Consider the following 26,575-nt stretch of genomic DNA (forward strand, 5'->3'; position numbering starts at 1 on the left):
AACGTCACCAAAGTCTTTGACCGGTCACTGACCTGGAACTAGACCCAGTTGCTTCTGTAACAGAGGCTGTCACATTCGTCTCCACCATATATCTGTGGGTCCTGGGATTCTGCTTGGTAGTTGTAACCAGAGCCCCTTCGTTTCACTGCCAGTGTCATCTCCACTTATGCTGTCTTCGGTCTTTTGAGCTGTTTCTGGATCTTGTGACCTCTGGGTCTGATTCCTTGGTCAGCATTGGTCCTGGGCTCTGTCCCGTGTCCCAGTATTGATTCTGGAATATGTACTTTTTTGTCTATGTAACATTGATTCGAGTCCTGGTCCTGTTCCTCTCCTACAGTAGATCTTTCTGGATCTCTTATCTCCTAGATTTGCTTGTAGTCACGTTCACACTTCCTGGGAATCTGACCCCTTGGTCAGCATTGGTCCTGGGCTCTGTCCCATGTCCCAGTATTGATTCTGGAATATGTACCTTTTTGTCTATGTAACATTGATTCAAGTCCTGGTCCTGTTCCTCTCCTACAGTAGGTCTTTCTGGATCTCTTATCTCCTAGATTTGCTTGTAGCCACGTTCACACTTCCTGGGAGGCTGACCCCTTGGTCAGCATTGGTCCTGGGCTCTGTCCCATGTCCCAGTATTGATTCTGGAATATGTACCTTTTTGTCTATGTAACATTGATTCAAGTCCTGGTCCTGTTCCTCTCCTACAGTAGGTCTTTCGGGATCTCTTATCTCCTAGATTTGCTTGTAGCCACGTTCACACTTCCTGGGAGTCTGACCCCTTGGTCAGCATTGGTCCTGGGCTCTGTCCCATGTCCCATTATTGATTCTGGAATATGTACCTTTTTGTCTATGTAACATTGATTCAAGTCCTGGTCCTGTTCCTCTCCTACAGTAGGTCTTTCTGGATCTCTTATCTCCTAGATTTGCTTGTAGCCATGTTCACACTTCCTCGGAGTCTGACTCCTTGCACCAGCTCCTTATTTTGGCAGATTTTGGGGCTGAGTCTATGAATGGATAGACGGTAACATCTGCTCCAATGTTTCCAAAAATGATCTTTATTCATATTATTAATACTGAGAAATGTGCTGATGTCACAAGACCTCCTTGATAATAGGACAGGACTTATTATAACATCTGATGGAGGGCGGAGGGATTTGGCATAGAGTACAACAAGCGGTATATAATAAAGGGCGATATATATTACAGGGTGATATATACACATGATAGCAGCCGCAGTATGTAAATGTATGTACATGTCACGCTGGAGATATGGTGGTGGCATCCAGTGCCGGGGAATACAATTGCACTAAGAAGCGATGGGAGTTTGGTGGGATGAAGTTCTCGCTGAGCGTCAAGCTGGGAATCTCATGGACGCTGACCACCAGCTGGACACCAGCGCTGCGCAAGCAGAACGTCAAATGAGACTTCAGACTTCGTGTGACTGACTCCTCGCTCACTAACGTCCACTCAGCCGGCTTGGCTTCAGAGTACTGGCACTGGGGCCCCGGGCGCAGATACTGCTCCAGAAAGGCCTAGAAGATAAAAATCAGAGACATCAGGTCAGCATGAAGGAGAATGGCGCAAATATCCACGTTCTACAACATCACCCATATCGCACCAGTGCAGACATCAGCAATAGTCATGGATGGGTGTGGGGTAAAATGATCCAATGTCCAACGTCTGGCATAGTACAGCTTCACCCTATGTACACACAGTATATATATATATATCCTGTAGAATATGAGGCCACAAGGGTAGGGTCCTCTCTCCTCTGTACCTGTCTGTTAATATTAGTTTGGGGTAGGGTCCTCTCTCCTCTGTACCTGTCTGTTAATATTAGTTTGGGGTAGGGTCCTCTCTCCTCTGTACCTGTCTGTTAATATTAGTTTGGGGTAGGGTCCTCTCTCCTCTGTACCTGTCTGTTAATATTAGTTTGGGGTAGGGTCCTCTCTCCTCTGTACCTGTCTGTTAATATTAGTTTGGGGTAGGGTCCTCTCTCCTCTGTACCTGTCTGTTAATATTAGTTTGGGGTAGGGTCCTCTCTCCTCTGTACCTGTCTGTTAATATTAGTTTGGGGTAGGGTCCTCTCTCCTCTGTACCTGTCTGTTAATATTAGTTTGGGGTAGGGTCCTCTCTCCTCTGCACCTGTCTGTCAATATTAGTTTGGGGTAGGGTCCTCTCTCCTCTGTACCTGTCTGTTAATATTAGTTTGGGGTAGGGTCCTCTCTCCTCTGTACCTGTCTGTTAATATTAGTTTGGGGTAGGGTCCTCTCTCCTCTGTACCTGTCTGTTAATATTAGTTTGGGGTAGGGTCCTCTCTCCTCTGTACCTGTCTGTTAATATTAGTTTGGGGTAGGGTCCTCTCTCCTCTGTACCTGTCTGTTAATATTAGTTTGGGGTAGGGTCCTCTCTCCTCTGCACCTGTCTGTTAATATTAGTTTGGGGTAGGGTCCTCTCTCCTCTGTACCTGTCTGTCAATATTAGTTTGGGGTAGGGTCCTCTCTCCTCTGCACCTGTCTGTTAATATTAGTTTGGGGTAGGGTCCTCTCTCCTCTGTACCTGTCTGTTAATATTAGTTTGGGGTAGGGTCCTCTCTCCTCTGTACCTGTCTGTTAATATTAGTTTGGGGTAGGGTCCTCTCTCCTCTGTACCTGTCTGTTAATATTAGTTTGGGGTAGGGTCCTCTCTCCTCTGTACCTGTCTGTTAATATTAGTTTGGGGTAGGGTCCTCTCTCCTCTGTACCTGTCTGTTAATATTAGTTTGGGGTAGGGTCCTCTCTCCTCTGCACCTGTCTGTTAATATTAGTTTGGGGTAGGGTCCTCTCTCCTCTGTACCTGTCTGTTAATATTAGTTTGGGGTAGGGTCCTCTCTCCTCTGCACCTGTCTGTTAATATTAGTTTGGGGTAGGGTCCTCTCTCCTCTGTACCTGTCTGTTAATATTAGTTTGGGGTAGGGTCCTCTCTCCTCTGCACCTGTCTGTTAATATTAGTTTGGGGTAGGGTCCTCTCTCCTCTGTACCTGTCTGTTAATATTAGTTTGGGGTAGGGTCCTCTCTCCTCTGTACCTGTCTGTTAATATTAGTTTGGGGTAGGGTCCTCTCTCCTCTGTACCTGCCTGTTAATATTAGTTTGGGGTAGGGTCCTCTCTCCTCTGTACCTGCCTGTTAATATTAGTTTGGGGTAGGGTCCTCTCTCCTCTGTACCTGTCTGTTAATATTAGTTTGGGGTAGGGTCCTCTCTCCTCTGTACCTGTCTGTTAATATTAGTTTGGGGTAGGGTCCTCTCTCCTCTGCACCTGTCTGTTAATATTAGTTTGGGGTAGGGTCCTCTCTCCTCTGCACCTGTCTGTTAATATTAGTTTGGGGTAGGGTCCTCTCTCCTCTGTACCTGTCTGTTAATATTAGTTTGGGGTAGGGTCCTCTCTCCTCTGCACCTGTCTGTTAATATTAGTTTGGGGTAGGGTCCTCTCTCCTCTGCACCTGTCTGTTAATATTAGTTTGGGGTAGGGTCCTCTCTCCTCTGCACCTGTCTGTTAATATTAGTTTGGGGTAGGGTCCTCTCTCCTCTGTACCTGTCTGTTAATATTAGTTTGGGGTAGGGTCCTCTCTCCACTGTACCTGTCTGTCAATATTAGTTTGGGGTAGGGTCCTCTCTCCTCTGTACCTGTCTGTTAATATTAGTTTGGGGTAGGGTCCTCTCTCCTCTGCACCTGTCTGTTAATATTAGTTTGGGGTAGGGTCCTCTCTCCTCTGTACCTGTCTGTTAATATTAGTTTGGGGTAGGGTCCTCTCTCCTCTGCACCTGTCTGTTAATATTAGTTTGGGGTAGGGTCCTCTCTCCACTGTACCTGTCTGTCAATATTAGTTTGGGGTAGGGTCCTCTCTCCTCTGCACCTGTCTGTCAATATTAGTTTGGGGTAGGGTCCTCTCTCCTCTGTACCTGTCTGATAATATTAGTTTGGGGTAGGGTCCTCTCTCCTCTGTACCTGTCTGTCAATATTAGTTTGGGGTAGGGTCCTCTCTCCTCTGTACCTGCCTGTTAATATTAGTTTGGGGTAGGGTCCTCTCTCCTCTGTACCGGTCTGTTAATATTAGTTTGGGGTAGGGTCCTCTCTCCTCTGTACCTGTCTGTTAATATTAGTTTGGGGTAGGGTCCTCTCTCCTCTGCACCTGTCTGTCAATATTAGTTTGGGGTAGGGTCCTCTCTCCTCTGTACCTGCCTGTTAATATTAGTTTGGGGTAGGGTCCTCTCTCCTCTGTACCGGTCTGTTAATATTAGTTTGGGGTAGGGTCCTCTCTCCTCTGTACCTGTCTGTTAATATTAGTTTGGGGTAGGGTCCTCTCTCCTCTGCACCTGTCTGTTAATATTAGTTTGGGGTAGGGTCCTCTCTCCTCTGTACCTGTCTGTTAATATTAGTTTGGGGTAGGGTCCTCACTCCTCTGTACCGGTCTGTTAATATTAGTTTGGGGTAGGGTCCTCTCTCCTCTGTACCGGTCTGTTAATATTAGTTTGGGGTAGGGTCCTCTCTCCTCTGTACCGGTCTGTTAATATTAGTTTGGGGTAGGGTCCTCTCTCCTCTGCACCTGTCTGTTAATATTAGTTTGGGGTAGGGTCCTCTCTCCTCTGCACCTGTCTGTTAATATTAGTTTGGGGTAGGGTCCTCTCTCCTCTGTACCTGTCTGTTAATATTAGTTTGGGGTAGGGTCCTCACTCCTCTGTACCTGTCTGTTAATATTAGTTTGGGGTAGGGTCCTCTCTCCTCTGTACCTGTCTGTTAATATTAGTTTGGGGTAGGGTCCTCACTCCTCTGTACCTGTCTGTTAATATTAGTTTGGGGTAGGGTCGTCTCTCCTCTGTACCTGTCTGTTAATATTAGTTTGGGGTAGGGTCCTCACTCCTCTGTACCTGTCTGTTAATATTAGTTTGGGGTAGGGTCGTCTCTCCTCTGTACCTGTCTGTTAATATTAGTTTGGGGTAGGGTCCTCTCTCCTCTGCACCTGTCTGTTAATATTAGTTTGGGGTAGGGTCCTCTCTCCTCTGCACCTGTCTGTTAATATTAGTTTGGGGTAGGGTCCTCTTTCCTCTGTACCTGTCTGTTAATATTAGTTTGGGGTAGGGTCCTCTCTCCTCTGCACCTGTCTGTTAATATTAGTTTGGGGTAGGGTCCTCTCTCCTCTGTACCTGTCTGTTAATATTAGTTTGGGGTAGGGTCCTCTCTCCTCTGTACCTGCCTGTTAATATTAGTTTGGGGTAGGGTCCTCTCTCCTCTGTACCTGTCTGTTAATATTAGTTTGGGGTAGGGTCCTCTCTCCTCTGTACCTGCCTGTTAATATTAGTTTGGGGTAGGGTCCTCTTTCCTCTGTACCTGTCTGTTAATATTAGTTTGGGGTAGGGTCCTCTCTCCTCTGCACCTGTCTGTTAATATTAGTTTGGGGTAGGGTCCTCTCTCCTCTGCACCTGTCTGTTAATATTAGTTTGGGGTAGGGTCCTCTCTCCTCTGTACCTGTCTGTTAATATTAGTTTGGGGTAGGGTCCTCTCTCCTCTGTACCTGTCTGTTAATATTAGTTTGGGGTAGGGTCCTCTCTCCTCTGTACCTGTCTGTTAATATTAGTTTGGGGTAGGGTCCTCTCTCCTCTGTACCGGTCTGTTAATATTAGTTTGGGGTAGGGTCCTCTCTCCTCTGCACCTGTCTGTTAATATTAGTTTGGGGTAGGGTCCTCTCTCCTCTGTACCTGTCTGTTAATATTAGTTTGGGGTAGGGTCCTCTCTCCTCTGCACCTGTCTGTTAATATTAGTTTGGGGTAGGGTCCTCTCTCCTCTGCACCTGTCTGTTAATATTAGTTTGGGGTAGGGTCCTCTTTCCTCTGTACCTGTCTGTTAATATTAGTTTGGGGTAGGGTCCTCTCTCCTCTGTACCGGTCTGTTAATATTAGTTTGGGGTAGGGTCCTCTCTCCTCTGCACCTGTCTGTTAATATTAGTTTGGGGTAGGGTCCTCTCTCCTCTGCACCTGTCTGTTAATATTAGTTTGGGGTAGGGTCCTCTCTCCTCTGTACCTGTCTGTTAATATTAGTTTGGGGTAGGGTCCTCTCTCCTCTGCACCTGTCTGTTAATATTAGTTTGGGGTAGGGTCGTCTCTCCTCTGTACCTGTCTGTTAATATTAGTTTGGGGTAGGGTCCTCTCTCCTCTGCACCTGTCTGTTAATATTAGTTTGGGGTAGGGTCCTCTCTCCACTGTACCTGTCTGTCAATATTAGTTTGGGGTAGGGTCCTCTCTCCTCTGTACCTGTCTGTTAATATTAGTTTGGGGTAGGGTCCTCTCTCCTCTGTACCTGTCTGTCAATATTAGTTTGGGGTAGGGTCCTCTCTCCTCTGTACCTGTCTGTCAATATTAGTTTGGGGTAGGGTCCTCTCTCCTCTGTACCTGTCTGTTAATATTAGTTTGGGGTAGGGTCCTCTCTCCTCTGTACCTGTCTGTTAATATTAGTTTGGGGTAGGGTCCTCTCTCCTCTGTACCTGTCTGTTAATATTAGTTTGGGGTAGGGTCTTCTCTCCTCTGTACCTGTCTGTTAATATTAGTTTGGGGTAGGGTCCTCTCTCCTCTGTACCTGTCTGTCAATATTAGTTTGGGGTAGGGTCCTCTCTCCTCTGCACCTGTCTGTTAATATTAGTTTGGGGTAGGGTCCTCTCTCCTCTGTACCTGTCTGTTAATATTAGTTTGGGGTAGGGTCCTCTCTCCTCTGTACCTGTCTGTTAATATTAGTTTGGGGTAGGGTCCTCTCTCCTCTGTACCTGTCTGTTAATATTAGTTTGGGGTAGGGTCCTCTCTCCTCTGTACCTGTCTGTTAATATTAGTTTGGGGTAGGGTCCTCTCTCCTCTGTACCTGTCTGTTAATATTAGTTTGGGGTAGGGTCCTCTCTCCTCTGTACCGGTCTGTTAATATTAGTTTGGGGTAGGGTCCTCTCTCCTCTGTACCTGTCTGTTAATATTAGTTTGGGGTAGGGTCCTCTCTCCTCTGTACCTGTCTGTTAATATTAGTTTGGGGTAGGGTCCTCTCTCCTCTGTACCTGTCTGTCAATATTAGTTTGGGGTAGGGTCCTCTCTCCTCTGCACCTGTCTGTTAATATTAGTTTGGGGTAGGGTCCTCTCTCCTCTGCACCTGTCTGTTAATATTAGTTTGGGGTAGGGTCCTCTCTCCTCTGTACCTGTCTGTTAATATTAGTTTGGGGTAGGGTCCTCTCTCCTCTGTACCTGTCTGTTAATATTAGTTTGGGGTAGGGTCCTCTCTCCTCTGTACCTGTCTGTTAATATTAGTTTGGGGTAGGGTCCTCTCTCCTCTGCACCTGTCTGTTAATATTAGTTTGGGGTAGGGTCCTCTCTCCTCTGCACCTGTCTGTTAATATTAGTTTGGGGTAGGGTCCTCTATCCTCTGTACCTGTCTGTCAATATTAGTTTGGGGTAGGGTCCTCTCTCCTCTGTACCTGTCTGTTAATATTAGTTTGGGGTAGGGTCCTCTATCCTCTGTACCTGTCTGTCAATATTAGTTTGGGGTAGGGTCCTCTCTCCTCTGTACCTGTCTGTTAATATTAGTTTGGGGTAGGGTCCTCTCTCCTCTGCACCTGTCTGTTAATATTAGTTTGGGGTAGGGTCCTCTCTCCTCTGTACCTGTCTGTTAATATTAGTTTGGGGTAGGGTCCTCTCTCCTCTGTACCTGTCTGTCAATATTAGTTTGGGGTAGGGTCCTCTCTCCTCTGTACCTGTCTGTTAATATTAGTTTGGGGTAGGGTCCTCTCTCCTCTGCACCTGTCTGTTAATATTAGTTTGGGGTAGGGTCCTCTCTCCTCTGTACCTGTCTGTTAATATTAGTTTGGGGTAGGGTCCTCTCTCCTCTGTACCTGTCTGTTAATATTAGTTTGGGGTAGGGTCGTCTCTCCTCTGTACCTGTCTGTCAATATTAGTTTGGGGTAGGGTCCTCTCTCCTCTGTACCTGTCTGTTAATATTAGTTTGGGGTAGGGTCCTCTCTCCTCTGTACCTGTCTGTTAATATTAGTTTGGGGTAGGGTCGTCTCTCCTCTGTACCTGTCTGTCAATATTAGTTTGGGGTAGGGTCCTCTCTCCTCTGTACCTGTCTGTTAATATTAGTTTGGGGTAGGGTCCTCTCTCCTCTGTACCTGTCTGTTAATATTAGTTTGGGGTAGGGTCCTCTCTCCTCTGTACCTGTCTCTCAATATTAGTTTGGGGTAGGGTCCTCTCTCCTCTGTACCTGTCTGTTAATATTAGTTTGGGGTAGGGTCCTCTCTCCTCTGCACCTGTCTGTTAATATTAGTTTGGGGTAGGGTCCTCTCTCCTCTGCACCTGCCTGTTAATATTAGTTTGGGGTAGGGTCCTCTCTCCTCTGTACCGGTCTGTTAATATTAGTTTGGGGTAGGGTCCTCTCTCCTCTGTACCGGTCTGTTAATATTAGTTTGGGGTAGGGTCCTCTCTCCTCTGTACCTGTCTGTTAATATTAGTTTGGGGTAGGGTCCTCTCTCCTCTGTACCTGTCTGTCAATATTAGTTTGGGGTAGGGTCCTCTCTCCTCTGTACCTGTCTGTCAATATTAGTTTGGGGTAGGGTCCTCTCTCCTCTGTACCTGTCTGTTAATATTAGTTTGGGGTAGGGTCCTCTCTCCTCTGTACCTGTCTGTTAATATTAGTTTGGGGTAGGGTCGTCTCTCCTCTGTACCTGTCTGTCAATATTAGTTTGGGGTAGGGTCCTCTCTCCTCTGTACCTGTCTGTCAATATTAGTTTGGGGTAGGGTCCTCTCTCCTCTGTACCTGTCTGTCAATATTAGTTTGGGGTAGGGTCCTCTCTCCTCTGTACCTGTCTGTCAATATTAGTTTGGGGTAGGGTCCTCTCTCCTCTGTACCTGTCTGTTAATATTAGTTTGGGGTAGGGTCCTCTCTCCTCTGTACCTGTCTGTTAATATTAGTTTGGGGTAGGGTCCTCTCTCCTCTGTACCTGTCTGTTAATATTAGTTTGGGGTAGGGTCCTCTCTCCTCTGTACCTGTCTGTTAATATTAGTTTGGGGTAGGGTCGTCTCTCCTCTGTACCTGTCTGTCAATATTAGTTTGGGGTAGGGTCCTCTCTCCTCTGTACCTGTCTGTTAATATTAGTTTGGGGTAGGGTCGTCTCTCCTCTGTACCTGTCTGTTAATATTAGTTTGGGGTAGGGTCCTCTCTCCTCTGTACCTGTCTGTTAATATTAGTTTGGGGTAGGGTCGTCTCTCCTCTGTACCTGTCTGTCAATATTAGTTTGGGGTAGGGTCCTCTCTCCTCTGTACCTGTCTGTTAATATTAGTTTGGGGTAGGGTCCTCTCTCCTCTGTACCTGTCTGTTAATATTAGTTTGGGGTAGGGTCCTCTCTCCTCTGTACCTGTCTGTTAATATTAGTTTGGGGTAGGGTCGTCTCTCCTCTGTACCTGTCTGTCAATATTAGTTTGGGGTAGGGTCCTCTCTCCTCTGTACCTGTCTGTCAATATTAGTTTGGGGTAGGGTCCTCTCTCCTCTGTACCTGTCTGTTAATATTAGTTTGGGGTAGGGTCCTCTCTCCTCTGTACCTGTCTGTTAATATTAGTTTGGGGTAGGGTCCTCTCTCCTCTGCACCTGTCTGTTAATATTAGTTTGGGGTAGGGTCCTCTCTCCTCTGTACCTGTCTGTTAATATTAGTTTGGGGTAGGGTCCTCTCTCCTCTGTACCTGTCTGTCAATATTAGTTTGGGGTAGGGTCCTCTCTCCTCTGTACCTGTCTGTTAATATTAGTTTGGGGTAGGGTCCTCTCTCCTCTGCACCTGTCTGTTAATATTAGTTTGGGGTAGGGTCCTCTCTCCTCTGTACCTGTCTGTTAATATTAGTTTGGGGTAGGGTCCTCTCTCCTCTGCACCTGTCTGTTAATATTAGTTTGGGGTAGGGTCCTCTCTCCTCTGCACCTGTCTGTTAATATTAGTTTGGGGTAGGGTCCTCTCTCCTCTGTACCTGTCTGTTAATATTAGTTTGGGGTAGGGTCCTCTCTCCTCTGTACCTGTCTGTCAATATTAGTTTGGGGTAGGGTCCTCTCTCCTCTGTACCTGTCTGTCAATATTAGTTTGGGGTAGGGTCCTCTCTCCTCTGTACCTGTCTGTCAATATTAGTTTGGGGTAGGGTCCTCTCTCCTCTGTACCTGTCTGTTAATATTAGTTTGGGGTAGGGTCCTCTCTCCTCTGTACCTGTCTGTTAATATTAGTTTGGGGTAGGGTCCTCTCTCCTCTGTACCTGTCTGTCAATATTAGTTTGGGGTAGGGTCCTCTCTCCTCTGTACCTGTCTGTTAATATTAGTTTGGGGTAGGGTCCTCTCTCCTCTGTACCTGTCTGTCAATATTAGTTTGGGGTAGGGTCCTCTCTCCTCTGTACCTGTCTGTCAATATTAGTTTGGGGTAGGGTCCTCTCTCCTCTGTACCTGTCTGTCAATATTAGTTTGGGGTAGGGTCGTCTCTCCTCTGTACCTGTCTGTCAATATTAGTTTGGGGTAGGGTCCTCTCTCCTCTGTACCTGTCTGTTAATATTAGTTTGGGGTAGGGTCCTCTCTCCTCTGTACCTGTCTGTTAATATTAGTTTGGGGTAGGGTCGTCTCTCCTCTGTACCTGTCTGTCAATATTAGTTTGGGGTAGGGTCCTCTCTCCTCTGTACCTGTCTGTTAATATTAGTTTGGGGTAGGGTCTTCTCTCCTCTGTACCTGTCTGTTAATATTAGTTTGGGGTAGGGTCCTCTCTCCTCTGCACCTGTCTGTTAATATTAGTTTGGGGTAGGGTCCTCTCTCCTCTGCACCTGTCTGTTAATATTAGTTTGGGGTAGGGTCCTCTCTCCTCTGCACCTGTCTGTTAATATTAGTTTGGGGTAGGGTCCTCTCTCCTCTGCACCTGTCTGTTAATATTAGTTTGGGGTAGGGTCCTCTCTCCTCTGTACCGGTCTGTTAATATTAGTTTGGGGTAGGGTCCTCTCTCCTCTGTACCTGTCTGTCAATATTAGTTTGGGGTAGGGTCCTCTCTCCTCTGTACCTGTCTGTTAATATTAGTTTGGGGTAGGGTCCTCTCTCCTCTGTACCTGTCTGTTAATATTAGTTTGGGGTAGGGTCCTCTCTCCTCTGCACCTGCCTGTTAATATTAGTTTGGGGTAGGGTCCTCTCTCCTCTGTACCTGTCTGTTAATATTAGTTTGGGGTAGGGTCCTCTCTCCTCTGTACCTGTCTGTCAATATTAGTTTGGGGTAGGGTCCTCTCTCCTCTGTACCTGTCTGTCAATATTAGTTTGGGGTAGGGTCCTCTCTCCTCTGTACCTGCCTGTTAATATTAGTTTGGGGTAGGGTCCTCTCTCCTCTGCACCTGCCTGTTAATATTAGTTTGGGGTAGGGTCCTCTCTCCTCTGCACCTGCCTGTTAATATTAGTTTGGGGTAGGGTCCTCTCTCCTCTGCACCTGTCTGTTAATATTAGTTTGGGGTAGGGTCCTCTCTCCTCTGTACCTGTCTGTTAATATTAGTTTGGGGTAGGGTCCTCTCTCCTCTGTACCTGTCTGTTAATATTAGTTTGGGGTAGGGTCCTCTCTCCTCTGTACCTGTCTGTTAATATTAGTTTGGGGTAGGGTCCTCTCTCCTCTGCACCTGTCTGTTAATATTAGTTTGGGGTAGGGTCCTCTCTCCTCTGTACCTGTCTGTTAATATTAGTTTGGGGTAGGGTCCTCTCTCCTCTGTACCTGTCTGTTAATATTAGTTTGGGGTAGGGTCCTCTCTCCTCTGCACCTGTCTGTTAATATTAGTTTGGGGTAGGGTCCTCTCTCCTCTGTACCTGTCTGTTAATATTAGTTTGGGGTAGGGTCCTCTCTCCTCTGCACCTGTCTGTTAATATTAGTTTGGGGTAGGGTCCTCTCTCCTCTGCACCTGTCTGTTAATATTAGTTTGGGGTAGGGTCCTCTCTCCTCTGCACCTGTCTGTTAATATTAGTTTGGGGTAGGGTCCTCTCTCCTCTGTACCTGTCTGTTAATATTAGTTTGGGGTAGGGTCCTCTCTCCTCTGTACCGGTCTGTTAATATTAGTTTGGGGTAGGGTCCTCTCTCCTCTGTACCTGTCTGTTAATATTAGTTTGGGGTAGGGTCCTCTCTCCTCTGTACCTGTCTGTCAATATTAGTTTGGGGTAGGGTCCTCTCTCCTCTGTACCTGTCTGTCAATATTAGTTTGGGGTAGGGTCCTCTCTCCTCTGTACCTGTCTGTCAATATTAGTTTGGGGTAGGGTCCTCTCTCCTCTGCACCTGTCTGTTAATATTAGTTTGGGGTAGGGTCCTCTCTCCTCTGCACCTGTCTGTTAATATTAGTTTGGGGTAGGGTCCTCTCTCCTCTGTACCGGTCTGTTAATATTAGTTTGGGGTAGGGTCCTCTCTCCTCTGTACCTGTCTGTTAATATTAGTTTGGGGTAGGGTCCTCTCTCCTCTGTACCTGTCTGTCAATATTAGTTTGGGGTAGGGTCCTCTCTCCTCTGTACCTGTCTGTCAATATTAGTTTGGGGTAGGGTCCTCTCTCCTCTGTACCTGCCTGTTAATATTAGTTTGGGGTAGGGTCCTCTCTCCTCTGCACCTGTCTGTTAATATTAGTTTGGGGTAGGGTCCTCTCTCCTCTGTACCGGTCTGTTAATATTAGTTTGGGGTAGGGTCCTCTCTCCTCTGTACCTGTCTGTTAATATTAGTTTGGGGTAGGGTCCTCTCTCCTCTGTACCTGTCTGTTAATATTAGTTTGGGGTAGGGTCCTCTCTCCTCTGCACCTGTCTGTTAATATTAGTTTGGGGTAGGGTCCTCTCTCCTCTGCACCTGTCTGTTAATATTAGTTTGGGGTAGGGTCCTCTCTCCTCTGTACCTGTCTGTTAATATTAGTTTGGGGTAGGGTCCTCTCTCCTCTGTACCTGTCTGTTAATATTAGTTTGGGGTAGGGTCCTCTCTCCTCTGCACCTGTCTGTTAATATTAGTTTGGGGTAGGGTCCTCTCTCCTCTGTACCTGTCTGTTAATATTAGTTTGGGGTAGGGTCCTCTCTCCTCTGTACCTGCCTGTTAATATTAGTTTGGGGTAGGGTCCTCTCTCCTCTGCACCTGTCTGTTAATATTAGTTTGGGGTACGGTCCTCTCTCCTCTGCACCTGTCTGTCAATATTAGTTTGGGGTAGGGTCCTCTCTCCTCTGTACCTGTCTGTTAATATTAGTTTGGGGTAGGGTCCTCTCTCCTCTGTACCTGTCTGTTAATATTAGTTTGGGGTAGGGTCCTCTCTCCTCTGCACCTGTCTGTTAATATTAGTTTGGGGTAGGGTCCTCTCTCCTCTGTACCTGTCTGTTAATATTAGTTTGGGGTAGGGTCCTCTCTCCTCTGTACCTGTCTGTTAATATTAGTTTGGGGTAGGGTCCTCTCTCCTCTGTACCTGTCTGTTAATATTAGTTTGGGGTAGGGTCCTCTCTCCTCTGTACCTGTCTGTCAATATTAGTTTGGGGTAGGGTCCTCTCTCCTCTGTACCTGTCTGTTAATATTAGTTTGGGGTAGGGTCCTCACTCCTCTGTACCTGTCTGTCAATATTAGTTTGGGGTAGGGTCCTCTCTCCTCTGTACCTGTCTGTCAATATTAGTTTGGGGTAGGGTCCTCTCTCCTCTGTACCTGTCTGTTAATATTAGTTTGGGGTACGGTCCTCTCTCCTCTGCACCTGTCTGTCAATATTAGTTTGGGGTAGGGTCCTCTCTCCTCTGTACCTGTCTGTTAATATTAGTTTGGGGTAGGGTCCTCTCTCCTCTGTACCTGTCTGTCAATATTAGTTTGGGGTAGGGTCCTCTCTCCTCTGTACCTTACTGTTAATATTAGTTTGGGGTAGGGTCCTCTCTCCTCTGTACCGGTCTGTCAATATTAGTTTGGGGTAGGGTCCTCTCTCCTCTGTACCGGTCTGTTAATATTAGTTTGGGGTAGGGTCCTCTCTCCTCTGTACCTGTCTGTTAATATTAGTTTGGGGTAGGGTCCTCTCTCCTCTGTACCTGTCTGTTAATATTAGTTTGGGGTAGGGTCCTCTCTCCTCTGTACCTGCCTGTTAATATTAGTTTGGGGTAGGGTCCTCTCTCCTCTGTACCTGTCTGTTAATATTAGTTTGGGGTAGGGTCCTCTCTCCTCTGCACCTGTCTGTTAATATTAGTTTGGGGTAGGGTCCTCTCTCCTCTGCACCTGTCTGTTAATATTAGTTTGGGGTAGGGTCCTCTCTCCTCTGTACCTGTCTGTTAATATTAGTTTGGGGTAGGGTCCTCTCTCCTCTGTACCTGTCTGTCAATATTAGTTTGGGGTAGGGTCCTCTCTCCTCTGTACCTGTCTGTTAATATTAGTTTGGGGTAGGGTCCTCTCTCCTCTGCACCTGTCTGTTAATATTAGTTTGGGGTAGGGTCCTCACTCCTCTGTACCTGTCTGTCAATATTAGTTTGGGGTAGGGTCCTCACTCCTCTGTACCTGTCTGTCAATATTAGTTTGGGGTAGGGTCCTCACTCCTCTGTACCTGTCTGTCAATATTAGTTTGGGGTAGGGTCCTCTCTCCACTGTACCTGTCTGTTAATATTAGTTTGGGGTAGGGTCCTCTCTCCTCTGTACCTGTCTGTCAATATTAGTTTGGGGTAGGGTCCTCTCTCCTCTGTACCTGTCTGTTAATATTAGTTTGGGGTAGGGTCCTCTCTCCTCTGCACCTGTCTGTTAATATTAGTTTGGGGTAGGGTCCTCACTCCTCTGTACCTGTCTGTCAATATTAGTTTGGGGTAGGGTCCTCACTCCTCTGTACCTGTCTGTCAATATTAGTTTGGGGTAGGGTCCTCACTCCTCTGTACCTGTCTGTTAATATTAGTTTGGGGTAGGGTCCTCTCTCCTCTGTACCTGTCTGTTAATATTAGTTTGGGGTAGGGTCCTCTCTCCTCTGCACCTGTCTGTTAATATTAGTTTGGGGTAGGGTCCTCTCTCCTCTGTACCTGTCTGTCAATATTAGTTTGGGGTAGGGTCGTCTCTCCTCTGCACCTGTCTGTTAATATTAGTTTGGGGTAGGGTCCTCTCTCCTCTGTACCGGTCTGTTAATATTAGTTTGGGGTAGGGTCCTCTCTCCTCTGTACCTGTCTGTTAATATTAGTTTGGGGTAGGGTCCTCTCTCCTCTGTACCTGTCTGTTAATATTAGTTTGGGGTAGGGTCCTCTCTCCTCTGTACCTGTCTGTTAATATTAGTTTGGGGTAGGGTCCTCTCTCCTCTGCACCTGTCTGTTAATATTAGTTTGGGGTAGGGTCCTCTCTCCTCTGTACCGGTCTGTTAATATTAGTTTGGGGTAGGGTCCTCTCTCCTCTGTACCGGTCTGTTAATATTAGTTTGGGGTAGGGTCCTCTCTCCTCTGTACCGGTCTGTTAATATTAGTTTGGGGTAGGGTCCTCTCTCCTCTGTACCTGTCTGTTAATATTAGTTTGGGGTAGGGTCCTCTCTCCTCTGCACCTGTCTGTTAATATTAGTTTGGGGTAGGGTCCTCTCTCCTCTGTACCTGTCTGTTAATATTAGTTTGGGGTAGGGTCCTCTCTCCTCTGCACCTGTCTGTTAATATTAGTTTGGGGTAGGGTCCTCTCTCCTCTGCACCTGTCTGTTAATATTAGTTTGGGGTAGGGTCCTCTCTCCTCTGCACCTGTCTGTCAGTATTAGTTTGGGGTAGGGTCCTCTCTCCTCTGTACCTGTCTGTTAATATTAGTTTGGGGTAGGGTCCTCACTCCTCTGTACCTGTCTGTTAATATTAGTTTGGGGTAGGGTCCTCTCTCCTCTGCACCTGTCTGTTAATATTAGTTTGGGGTAGGGTCCTCTCTCCTCTGTACCTGTCTGTTAATATTAGTTTGGGGTAGGGTCCTCTCTCCTCTGCACCTGTCTGTTAATATTAGTTTGGGGTAGGGTCCTCTTTCCTCTGTACCTGTCTGTCAATATTAGTTTGGGGTAGGGTCCTCTCTCCTCTGTACCTGTCTGTTAATATTAGTTTGGGGTAGGGTCCTCTCTCCTCTGCACCTGTCTGTTAATATTAGTTTGGGGTAGGGTCCTCTCTCCTCTGTACCTGTCTGTTAATATTAGTTTGGGGTAGGGTCCTCTCTCCTCTGCACCTGTCTGTCAGTATTAGTTTGGGGTAGGGTCCTCTCTCCTCTGTACCGGTCTGTCAATATTAGTTTGGGGTAGGGTCCTCTCTCCTCTGTACCTGTCTGTTAATATTAGTTTGGGGTAGGGTCCTCTCTCCTCTGCACCTGTCTGTTAATATTAGTTTGGGGTAGGGTCCTCTCTCCTCTGCACCTGTCTGTTAATATTAGTTTGGGGTAGGGTCCTCTCTCCTCTGTACCTGTCTGTCAATATTAGTTTGGGGTAGGGTCCTCTCTCCTCTGTACCTGTCTGTCAATATTAGTTTGGGGTAGGGTCCTCTCTCCTCTGTACCGGTCTGTTAATATTAGTTTGGGGTAGGGTCCTCTCTCCTCTGCACCTGTCTGTCAATATTAGTTTGGGGTAGGGTCCTCTCTCCTCTGTACCGGTCTGTTAATATTAGTTTGGGGTAGGGTCCTCTCTCCTCTGCACCTGTCTGTCAATATTAGTTTGGGGTAGGGTCCTCTCTCCTCTGCACCTGTCTGTTAATATTAGTTTGGGGTAGGGTCCTCTCTCCTCTGCACCTGTCTGTTAATATTAGTTTGGGGTAGGGTCCTCTCTCCTCTGCACCTGTCTGTTAATATTAGTTTGGGGTAGGGTCCTCTCTCCTCTGTACCTGTCTGTCAATATTAGTTTGGGGTAGGGTCCTCTCTCCTCTGTACCGGTCTGTTAATATTAGTTTGGGGTAGGGTCCTCTCTCCTCTGCACCTGTCTGTTAATATTAGTTTGGGGTAGGGTCCTCTCTCCTCTGCACCTGTCTGTTAATATTAGTTTGGGGTAGGGTCCTCTCTCCTCTGTACCTGTCTCTTAATATTAGTTTGGGGTAGGGTCCTCTCTCCTCTGCACCTGTCTGTCAATATTAGTTTGGGGTAGGGTCCTCTCTCCTCTGTACCGGTCTGTTAATATTAGTTTGGGGTAGGGTCCTCTCTCCTCTGTACCTGTCTGTTAATATTAGTTTGGGGTAGGGTCCTCTCTCCTCTGTACCTGTCTGTTAATATTAGTTTGGGGTAGGGTCCTCTCTCCTCTGTACCGGTCTGTTAATATTAGTTTGGGGTAGGGTCCTCTCTCCTCTGTACCGGTCTGTTAATATTAGTTTGGGGTAGGGTCCTCTCTCCTCTGCACCTGTCTGTTAATATTAGTTTGGGGTAGGGTCCTCTCTCCTCTGTACCGGTCTGTTAATATTAGTTTGGGGTAGGGTCCTCTCTCCTCTGCACCTGTCTGTTAATATTAGTTTGGGGTAGGGTCCTCTCTCCTCTGTACCTGTCTGTTAATATTAGTTTGGGGTAGGGTCCTCTCTCCTCTGTACCTGTCTGTTAATATTAGTTTGGGGTAGGGTCCTCTCTCCTCTGTACCTGTCTGTTAATATTAGTTTGGGGTAGGGTCCTCTCTCCTCTGTACCTGTCTGTTAATATTAGTTTGGGGTAGGGTCCTCTCTCCTCTGCACCTGTCTGTTAATATTAGTTTGGGGTAGGGTCCTCTCTCCTCTGTACCGGTCTGTTAATATTAGTTTGGGGTAGGGTCCTCTCTCCTCTGCACCTGTCTGTTAATATTAGTTTGGGGTAGGGTCCTCTCTCCTCTGTACCTGTCTGTCAATATTAGTTTGGGGTAGGGTCCTCTCTCCTCTGTACCGGTCTGTTAATATTAGTTTGGGGTAGGGTCCTCTCTCCTCTGCACCTGTCTGTTAATATTAGTTTGGGGTAGGGTCCTCTCTCCTCTGTACCTGTCTGTTAATATTAGTTTGGGGTAGGGTCCTCTCTCCTCTGTACCTGCCTGTTAATATTAGTTTGGGGTAGGGTCCTCTCTCCTCTGTACCTGTCTGTTAATATTAGTTTGGGGTAGGGTCCTCTCTCCTCTGTACCGGTCTGTTAATATTAGTTTGGGGTAGGGTCGTCTCTCCTCTGTACCTGTCTGTTAATATTAGTTTGGGGTAGGGTCCTCTCTCCTCTGTACCTGTCTGTTAATATTAGTTTGGGGTAGGGTCCTCTCTCCTCTGCACCTGTCTGTTAATATTAGTTTGGGGTAGGGTCCTCTCTCCTCTGTACCGGTCTGTTAATATTAGTTTGGGGTAGGGTCCTCTCTCCTCTGTACCGGTCTGTTAATATTAGTTTGGGGTAGGGTCCTCTCTCCTCTGCACCTGTCTGTTAATATTAGTTTGGGGTAGGGTCCTCTCTCCTCTGTACCTGTCTGTTAATATTAGTTTGGGGTAGGGTCCTCTCTCCTCTGCACCTGTCTGTTAATATTAGTTTGGGGTAGGGTCCTCTCTCCTCTGTACCTGTCTGTTAATATTAGTTTGGGGTAGGGTCCTCTCTCCTCTGTACCGGTCTGTTAATATTAGTTTGGGGTAGGGTCCTCTCTCCTCTGCACCTGTCTGTCAATATTAGTTTGGGGTAGGGTCCTCTCTCCTCTGCACCTGTCTGTTAATATTAGTTTGGGGTAGGGTCCTCTCTCCTCTGTACCTGTCTGTTAATATTAGTTTGGGGTAGGGTCCTCTCTCCTCTGCACCTGTCTGTTAATATTAGTTTGGGGTAGGGTCCTCTCTCCTCTGCACCTGTCTGTTAATATTAGTTTGGGGTAGGGTCCTCTCTCCTCTGCACCTGTCTGTTAATATTAGTTTGGGGTAGGGTCCTCTCTCCTCTGTACCTGTCTGTTAATATTAGTTTGGGGTAGGGTCCTCTCTCCTCTGTACCTGTCTGTTAATATTAGTTTGGGGTAGGGTCCTCTCTCCTCTGTACCGGTCTGTTAATATTAGTTTGGGGTAGGGTCCTCTCTCCTCTGCACCTGTCTGTTAATATTAGTTTGGGGTAGGGTCCTCTCTCCTCTGCACCTGTCTGTTAATATTAGTTTGGGGTAGGGTCCTCTCTCCTCTGCACCTGTCTGTTAATATTAGTTTGGGGTAGGGTCCTCTCTCCTCTGTACCTGTCTGTCAATATTAGTTTGGGGTAGGGTCCTCTCTCCTCTGTACCGGTCTGTTAATATTAGTTTGGGGTAGGGTCCTCTCTCCTCTGTACCTGTCTGTTAATATTAGTTTGGGGTAGGGTCCTCTCTCCTCTGTACCTGTCTGTTAATATTAGTTTGGGGTAGGGTCCTCTCTCCTCTGTACCTGTCTGTTAATATTAGTTTGGGGTAGGGTCCTCTCTCCTCTGCACCTGTCTGTTAATATTAGTTTGGGGTAGGGTCCTCTCTCCTCTGCACCTGTCTGTTAATATTAGTTTGGGGTAGGGTCCTTTCTCCTCTGTACCTGTCTGTTAATATTAGTTTGGGGTAGGGTCCTCTCTCCTCTGTACCTGTCTGTTAATATTAGTTTGGGGTAGGGTCCTCTCTCCTCTGTACCTGTCTGTTAATATTAGTTTGGGGTAGGGTCCTCTCTCCTCTGTACCTGTCTGTTAATATTAGTTTGGGGTAGGGTCCTCTCTCCTCTGCACCGGTCTGTTAATATTAGTTTGGGGTAGGGTCCTCTCTCCTCTGCACCGGTCTGTTAATATTAGTTTGGGGTAGGGTCCTCTCTCCTCTGCACCTGTCTGTTAATATTAGTTTGGGGTAGGGTCCTCTCTCCTCTGCACCTGTCTGTTAATATTAGTTTGGGGTAGGGTCCTCTCTCCTCTGTACCTGTCTGTTAATATTAGTTTGGGGTAGGGTCCTCTCTCCTCTGCACCTGTCTGTTAATATTAGTTTGGGGTAGGGTCCTCTCTCCTCTGTACCTGTCTGTTAATATTAGTTTGGGGTAGGGTCCTCTCTCCTCTGTACCTGTCTGTTAATATTAGTTTGGGGTAGGGTCCTCTCTCCTCTGTACCGGTCTGTTAATATTAGTTTGGGGTAGGGTCCTCTCTCCTCTGTACCTGTCTGTTAATATTAGTTTGGGGTAGGGTCCTCTCTCCTCTGTACCTGTCTGTTAATATTAGTTTGGGGTAGGGTCCTCTCTCCTCTGTACCGGTCTGTTAATATTAGTTTGGGGTAGGGTCCTCTCTCCTCTGTACCGGTCTGTTAATATTAGTTTGGGGTAGGGTCCTCTCTCCTCTGCACCTGTCTGTTAATATTAGTTTGGGGTAGGGTCCTCTCTCCTCTGTACCTGTCTGTTAATATTAGTTTGGGGTAGGGTCCTCTCTCCTCTGTACCGGTCTGTTAATATTAGTTTGGGGTAGGGTCCTCTCTCCTCTGCACCTGTCTGTTAATATTAGTTTGGGGTAGGGTCCTCTCTCCTCTGTACCGGTCTGTTAATATTAGTTTGGGGTAGGGTCCTCTCTCCTCTGCACCTGTCTGTTAATATTAGTTTGGGGTAGGGTCCTCTCTCCTCTGTACCTGTCTGTCAATATTAGTTTGGGGTAGGGTCCTCTCTCCTCTGTACCGGTCTGTTAATATTAGTTTGGGGTAGGGTCCTCTCTCCTCTGCACCTGTCTGTTAATATTAGTTTGGGGTAGGGTCCTCTCTCCTCTGTACCGGTCTGTTAATATTAGTTTGGGGTAGGGTCCTCTCTCCTCTGCACCTGTCTGTTAATATTAGTTTGGGGTAGGGTCCTCTCTCCTCTGTACCGGTCTGTTAATATTAGTTTGGGGTAGGGTCCTCTCTCCTCTGCACCTGTCTGTTAATATTAGTTTGGGGTAGGGTCCTCTCTCCTCTGTACCGGTCTGTTAATATTAGTTTGGGGTAGGGTCCTCTCTCCTCTGCACCTGTCTGTTAATATTAGTTTGGGGTAGGGTCCTCTCTCCTCTGCACCTGTCTGTTAATATTAGTTTGGGGTAGGGTCCTCTCTCCTCTGTACCTGTCTGTCAATATTAGTTTGGGGTAGGGTCCTCTCTCCTCTGTACCGGTCTGTTAATATTAGTTTGGGGTAGGGTCCTCTCTCCTCTGCACCTGTCTGTTAATATTAGTTTGGGGTAGGGTCCTCTCTCCTCTGTACCGGTCTGTTAATATTAGTTTGGGGTAGGGTCCTCTCTCCTCTGCACCTGTCTGTTAATATTAGTTTGGGGTAGGGTCCTCTCTCCTCTGTACCTGCCTGTTAATATTAGTTTGGGGTAGGGTCCTCTCTCCTCTGTACCGGTCTGTTAATATTAGTTTGGGGTAGGGTCCTCTCTCCTCTGTACCTGTCTGTTAATATTAGTTTGGGGTAGGGTCCTCTCTCCTCTGTACCTGTCTGTTAATATTAGTTTGGGGTAGGGTCCTCTCTCCTCTGCACCTGTCTGTTAATATTAGTTTGGGGTAGGGTCCTCTCTCCTCTGTACCTGTCTGTTAATATTAGTTTGGGGTAGGGTCCTCTCTCCTCTGTACCTGTCTGTTAATATTAGTTTGGGGTAGGGTCCTCTCTCCTCTGTACCTGTCTGTTAATATTAGTTTGGGGTAGGGTCCTCTCTCCTCTGTACCGGTCTGTTAATATTAGTTTGGGGTAGGGTCCTCTCTCCTCTGTACCTATCTGTTAATATTAGTTTGGGGTAGGGTCCTCTCTCCTCTGTACCTGTCTGTTAATATTAGTTTGGGGTAGGGTCCTCTCTCCTCTGTACCTGTCTGTTAATATTAGTTTGGGGTAGGGTCCTCTCTCCTCTGTACCTATCTGTTAATATTAGTTTGGGGTAGGGTCCTCTCTCCTCTGTACCTATCTGTTAATATTAGTTTGGGGTAGGGTCCTCTCTCCTCTGTACCTATCTGTTAATATTAGTTTGGGGTAGGGTCCTCTCTCCTCTGTACCTGTCTGTCAATATTAGTTTGGGGTAGGGTCCTCTCTCCTCTGCACCTGTCTGTTAATATTAGTTTGGGGTAGGGTCCTCTCTCCTCTGTACCTGTCTGTTAATATTAGTTTGGGGTAGGGTCCTCTCTCCTCTGCACCTGTCTGTTAATATTAGTTTGGGGTAGGGTCCTCTCTCCTCTGTACCTGTCTGTTAATATTAGTTTGGGGTAGGGTCCTCTCTCCTCTGTACCTGTCTGTTAATATTAGTTTGGGGTAGGGTCCTCTCTCCTCTGCACCTGTCTGTTAATATTAGTTTGGGGTAGGGTCCTCTCTCCTCTGTACCTGTCTGTTAATATTAGTTTGGGGTAGGGTCCTCTCTCCTCTGCACCTGTCTGTTAATATTAGTTTGGGGTAGGGTCCTCTCTCCTCTGTACCTGTCTGTTAATATTAGTTTGGGGTAGGGTCCTCTCTCCTCTGTACCGGTCTGTTAATATTAGTTTGGGGTAGGGTCCTCTCTCCTCTGCACCTTTCTGTTAATATTAGTTTGGGGTAGGGTCCTCTCTCCTCTGCACCTGTCTGTTAATATTAGTTTGGGGTAGGGTCCTCTCTCCTCTGTACCGGTCTGTTAATATTAGTTTGGGGTAGGGTCCTCTCTCCTCTGCACCTGTCTGTTAATATTAGTTTGGGGTAGGGTCCTCTCTCCTCTGTACCTGTCTGTTAATATTAGTTTGGGGTAGGGTCCTCTCTCCTCTGCACCTGTCTGTCAGTATTAGTTTGGGGTAGGGTCCTCTCTCCTCTGCACCTGTCTGTTAATATTAGTTTGGGGTAGGGTCCTCTCTCCTCTGCACCTGTCTGTTAATATTAGTTTGGGGTAGGGTCCTCTCTCCTCTGTACCTATCTGTTAATATTAGTTTGGGGTAGGGTCCTCTCTCCTCTGTACCTGTCTGTCAATATTAGTTTGGGGTAGGGTCCTCTCTCCTCTGCACCTGTCTGTTAATATTAGTTTGGGGTAGGGTCCTCTCTCCTCTGTACCTGTCTGTTAATATTAGTTTGGGGTAGGGTCCTCTCTCCTCTGCACCTGTCTGTTAATATTAGTTTGGGGTAGGGTCCTCTCTCCTCTGTACCTGTCTGTTAATATTAGTTTGGGGTAGGGTCCTCTCTCCTCTGTACCTGTCTGTTAATATTAGTTTGGGGTAGGGTCCTCTCTCCTCTGCACCTGTCTGTTAATATTAGTTTGGGGTAGGGTCCTCTCTCCTCTGTACCGGTCTGTTAATATTAGTTTGGGGTAGGGTCCTCTCTCCTCTGTACCTGTCTGTTAATATTAGTTTGGGGTAGGGTCCTCTCTCCTCTGTACCTGTCTGTTAATATTAGTTTGGGGTAGGGTCCTCTCTCCTCTGTACCTGTCTGTTAATATTAGTTTGGGGTAGGGTCCTCTCTCCTCTGTACCTGTCTGTTAATATTAGTTTGGGGTAGGGTCCTCTCTCCTCTGCACCTGTCTGTTAATATTAGTTTGGGGTAGGGTCCTCTCTCCTCTGTACCTGTCTGTTAATATTAGTTTGGGGTAGGGTCCTCTCTCCTCTGCACCTGTCTGTCAGTATTAGTTTGTTCATCTATATTTCTATTTGTGCTTTGTATGTAACCTCTCGTCATGTACAGCACCATGGAATCGATGGCGTTCTAAACATAAATAATAATAATACATATACAGTGGGGAAAATAAGTATTTGATTCACTGGTGATTTTGCAGTTTTCCACCTACAGAGAGTGGAGAGATCTGTGATATTTATCGTCGGTCTCTTCACCTGTGAGAGACAGAATCTAACAATAGCATCCAGAGAATCACATTGTAGGATTTTACATAATTTATCTGCATTTTATTGCATGAAATAAGTATTTGATCACCGACCAACAAGGAAGAATTCTGCCTCTCACAGACCTGTTAGTTTTTCTTTAAGAAGCCTCCTACTCTGCACTCATTACCTGGATTAATTGCACCTGTTTGAACTCGTTACCTGTATAAAAGACACCTGTCCACACACTCAATCACACTCCAACCTCTCCACCATGGCCAAGACTAGGGATGAGCGAGTATAGTCGTTACTATTCGGTACTCGCCGAATAGTACGGTACTCGGGCTACTCATTACTCCCCAAGTTTCCTTGTAATTACTCGCTAGGAGTAACGAGTACAATGTAAGTCAATGGGAAATGCGAGTAACCCGAGTAAGTGTCTGCTGGAGCCTATAAACCGGTCTGGGGGCTGAGGAAAAGGCTGAAATGGGTGCATGATTGTTTAAAAGCCGGCGGCTTTTCAACAATCACTCAGCCCCATACTCACTTCCCCGCAGCCTCCCATCCCAATCCTCCGCTCCCCCCACCGCCTCCCATCCCGATTCTAAGTTAGGACCGGGCGGGGAGCGAAGAACCAGTGAGCGGGGAGCGCAGCACCAATGAGCGGGGAGCGAAGGACACGGGTGGAGAAGCCGGCAGTGAAAAGACTTCACCGCCGGCTTTCCCGTTCGGTGCTGCACTCCCTGATGTACGCTCCCCGCTCCCTGGTGCTTCGCTCCCCGCCCTGTCCTAACTTAGGATCGGGATGGGAGGTAGCGGGGGAGCGGAGGATCGGGATGGGAGGCTGCGAGGAAGTGAGTATGGGGCTGAGTGATTGTTTAAAAGCCGCCGGCTTTTAAACAATCATGCACCCATTTCAGCCTTTTCCTCAGCCCCCAGACCGCTTTATAGGCTCCAGCAGACAATTACTCGGCTTACTCGCTTTTCCCATTGACTTAAATTGGACTCGCTACTCGTAAAGAGTACCCGAGTATTGGGACCAACTCGTTACGAGTATAGCGATAATACTACTCGCTCATCCCTAGCCAAGACCAAAGAGCTGTCTAAGGACTCCGGGGACAAAATTGTAGACCTGCACAAGGCTGGGATGGGCTACAGGACAATAGGCAGCAGCTTGGTGAGAAGGCAGCAACTGTTGGCACAATTATTAGAAAATGGAAGAAACGCAAGATGACTGTCAGTCTTCCTCGGTCTGGGGCTCCTTACAAGATCTCGCCTCGTGGGGGAAGGATGATTCTGAGAAAGGTCAGGATTCAGCCCAGAACTACATGGAAGGGCCTGGTCAATGACCTGAAGAGAGCTGGGACTACAGTCTCAAACATTACCGTTAGTAACACACTACACCGTCATGGAATACAATCCTGCAGGGCACGGGCACGCGAGGTCCCCCTGTTCACGCCAGCACATGTCCAGGCCTGTTTGAAGTTCACCAGTGACCATTCGGATGCTCCAGAGGAGGCCTGTGAGAAGGTCATGTGGTCAGATGAGGCCATAATACAACTTTTTGGTGTCAACTACACTTGCCGTGTTTGGAGGAAGAAGGATGAGTACAACCCCAAGAACACCGTCCCAACCGTGACGCATGGTGGGGGAATCATCATACTTTGAGGGGTGCTTTTCTGCAAAGGGGGCAGGATGACTGCTCGGTATTGAAGGGAGGATGGATGGGATCATGTATCACGAGATTTTGAGCAACACCCTCCTTCCCTCAGTAAGAGCATTGAAGATGGGTCGTGGCTGGGTCTTCCAGCATGACAATGACCCAAAACACAGGCTATGCAACTAAGGAGTGCCTCCGAAAGAAGCATTTCAAGGTCCTGGAGTGGCCAGTCTCCACACCTGAATCCAATAGAAAATCTTTAGATGGAGCAGAAACTCAATGTTGCCCAGTGACAGCCCCGAAACCTGAAAGATCTGGAGAAGATCTGTATGGAGGAGGGGGCCAAAATCCCTGCAGCAGTGTGTGCAAACCTGGTCAAGAGCTTCAGGAAACGTCTGACCTCTGTAATTGTAACAGAGTTTTCTGGACCAAATATTAAGTTCTGTTTTTCTATTGTATCAAATACTTATTTCATGGTATTAATTATGTAAAAATCATAAAATGTGATTTACTGGATTTTATTTTCAGATTCTGTCTCTCACAGGTGAAGTGAGATCTCTACATTCTCTGTAGGTGGGAAAACTTGCAAAATCGGCAGCGTACCAAATACTTATTTTCCCCACTGTATATGTATATGCATCTTGAGTGACACATACCTCCCCTCGCATACAATACCCGTGACTCTGTCACAATATGTGCATATATATACAGTACAGACCAAAAGTTTGGACACACCTCCTCATTTAAAGATTTTTCTGTATTTTCATGACTATGAAAATTGTACATTCACACTGAAGGCATCAAAACTATGAATTACCACATGTGGAATTATATACTTAACAAAAAAGTGTGAAACAACTGAAAATATGTCTTATATTCTAGGGTCTTCACAGTAGCCACCTTTTGCTTTGATGACTGCTTTGCACACTCTTGGCATTCTCTTGATGAGCTTCAAGATGTAGTCACCGGAAATGGTCTTCACTTCACAGGTGTGCCCTGTCAGGTTTAATAAGTGGGATTTCTTGCCTTATAAATGGGTTTGGGACCATCAGTTGTGTTGTGCAGAAGTCGGGTGGATACACAGCTGATAGTCCTACTGAATAGACTGTTAGAATTTGTATTATGGCAAGAAAAAAGCAGCTAAGTAAAGAGAAACGAGTGGCCATCATTACTTTAAGAAATGAAGGTCAGTCAGTCCGAAAAATTGGGAAAACTTTGAAAGTGTCCCCAAGTGCAGTTGCAAAAACCATCAAGCGCTACAAAGAA

The 26,575-nt window shown here is 46.8% G+C and overlaps 1 protein-coding gene across 4 annotated transcripts in view; it reads right to left on the reverse strand.

Moving 5' to 3' along the window:
* Window positions 1-1,034: 1,034 nt before the first annotated feature.
* LOC141241617 (vang-like protein 1) overlaps window positions 1,035-26,575 on the reverse strand; it is a 191,929-nt gene continuing 166,388 nt past the window's right edge. For all 4 annotated transcript variants that reach the window (XM_073668786.1, XM_073668785.1, XM_073668783.1 and 1 more), the window contains one exon: window positions 1,035-1,532. In XM_073668786.1, coding sequence (XP_073524887.1) covers window positions 1,257-1,532 — 276 coding nt within the window. In that variant the 3' untranslated portion in view covers window positions 1,035-1,256. The remainder of the gene's footprint in view (window positions 1,533-26,575) is intronic.

The sequence above is a fragment of the Phyllobates terribilis genome, unplaced genomic scaffold (genome assembly GCF_046119375.1).
Source record: "Phyllobates terribilis strain yellow unplaced genomic scaffold, ASM4611937v1 Scaffold_2__4_contigs__length_985480577, whole genome shotgun sequence".
In the NCBI taxonomy this organism is placed as follows: Eukaryota; Metazoa; Chordata; class Amphibia; order Anura; family Dendrobatidae; genus Phyllobates; species Phyllobates terribilis.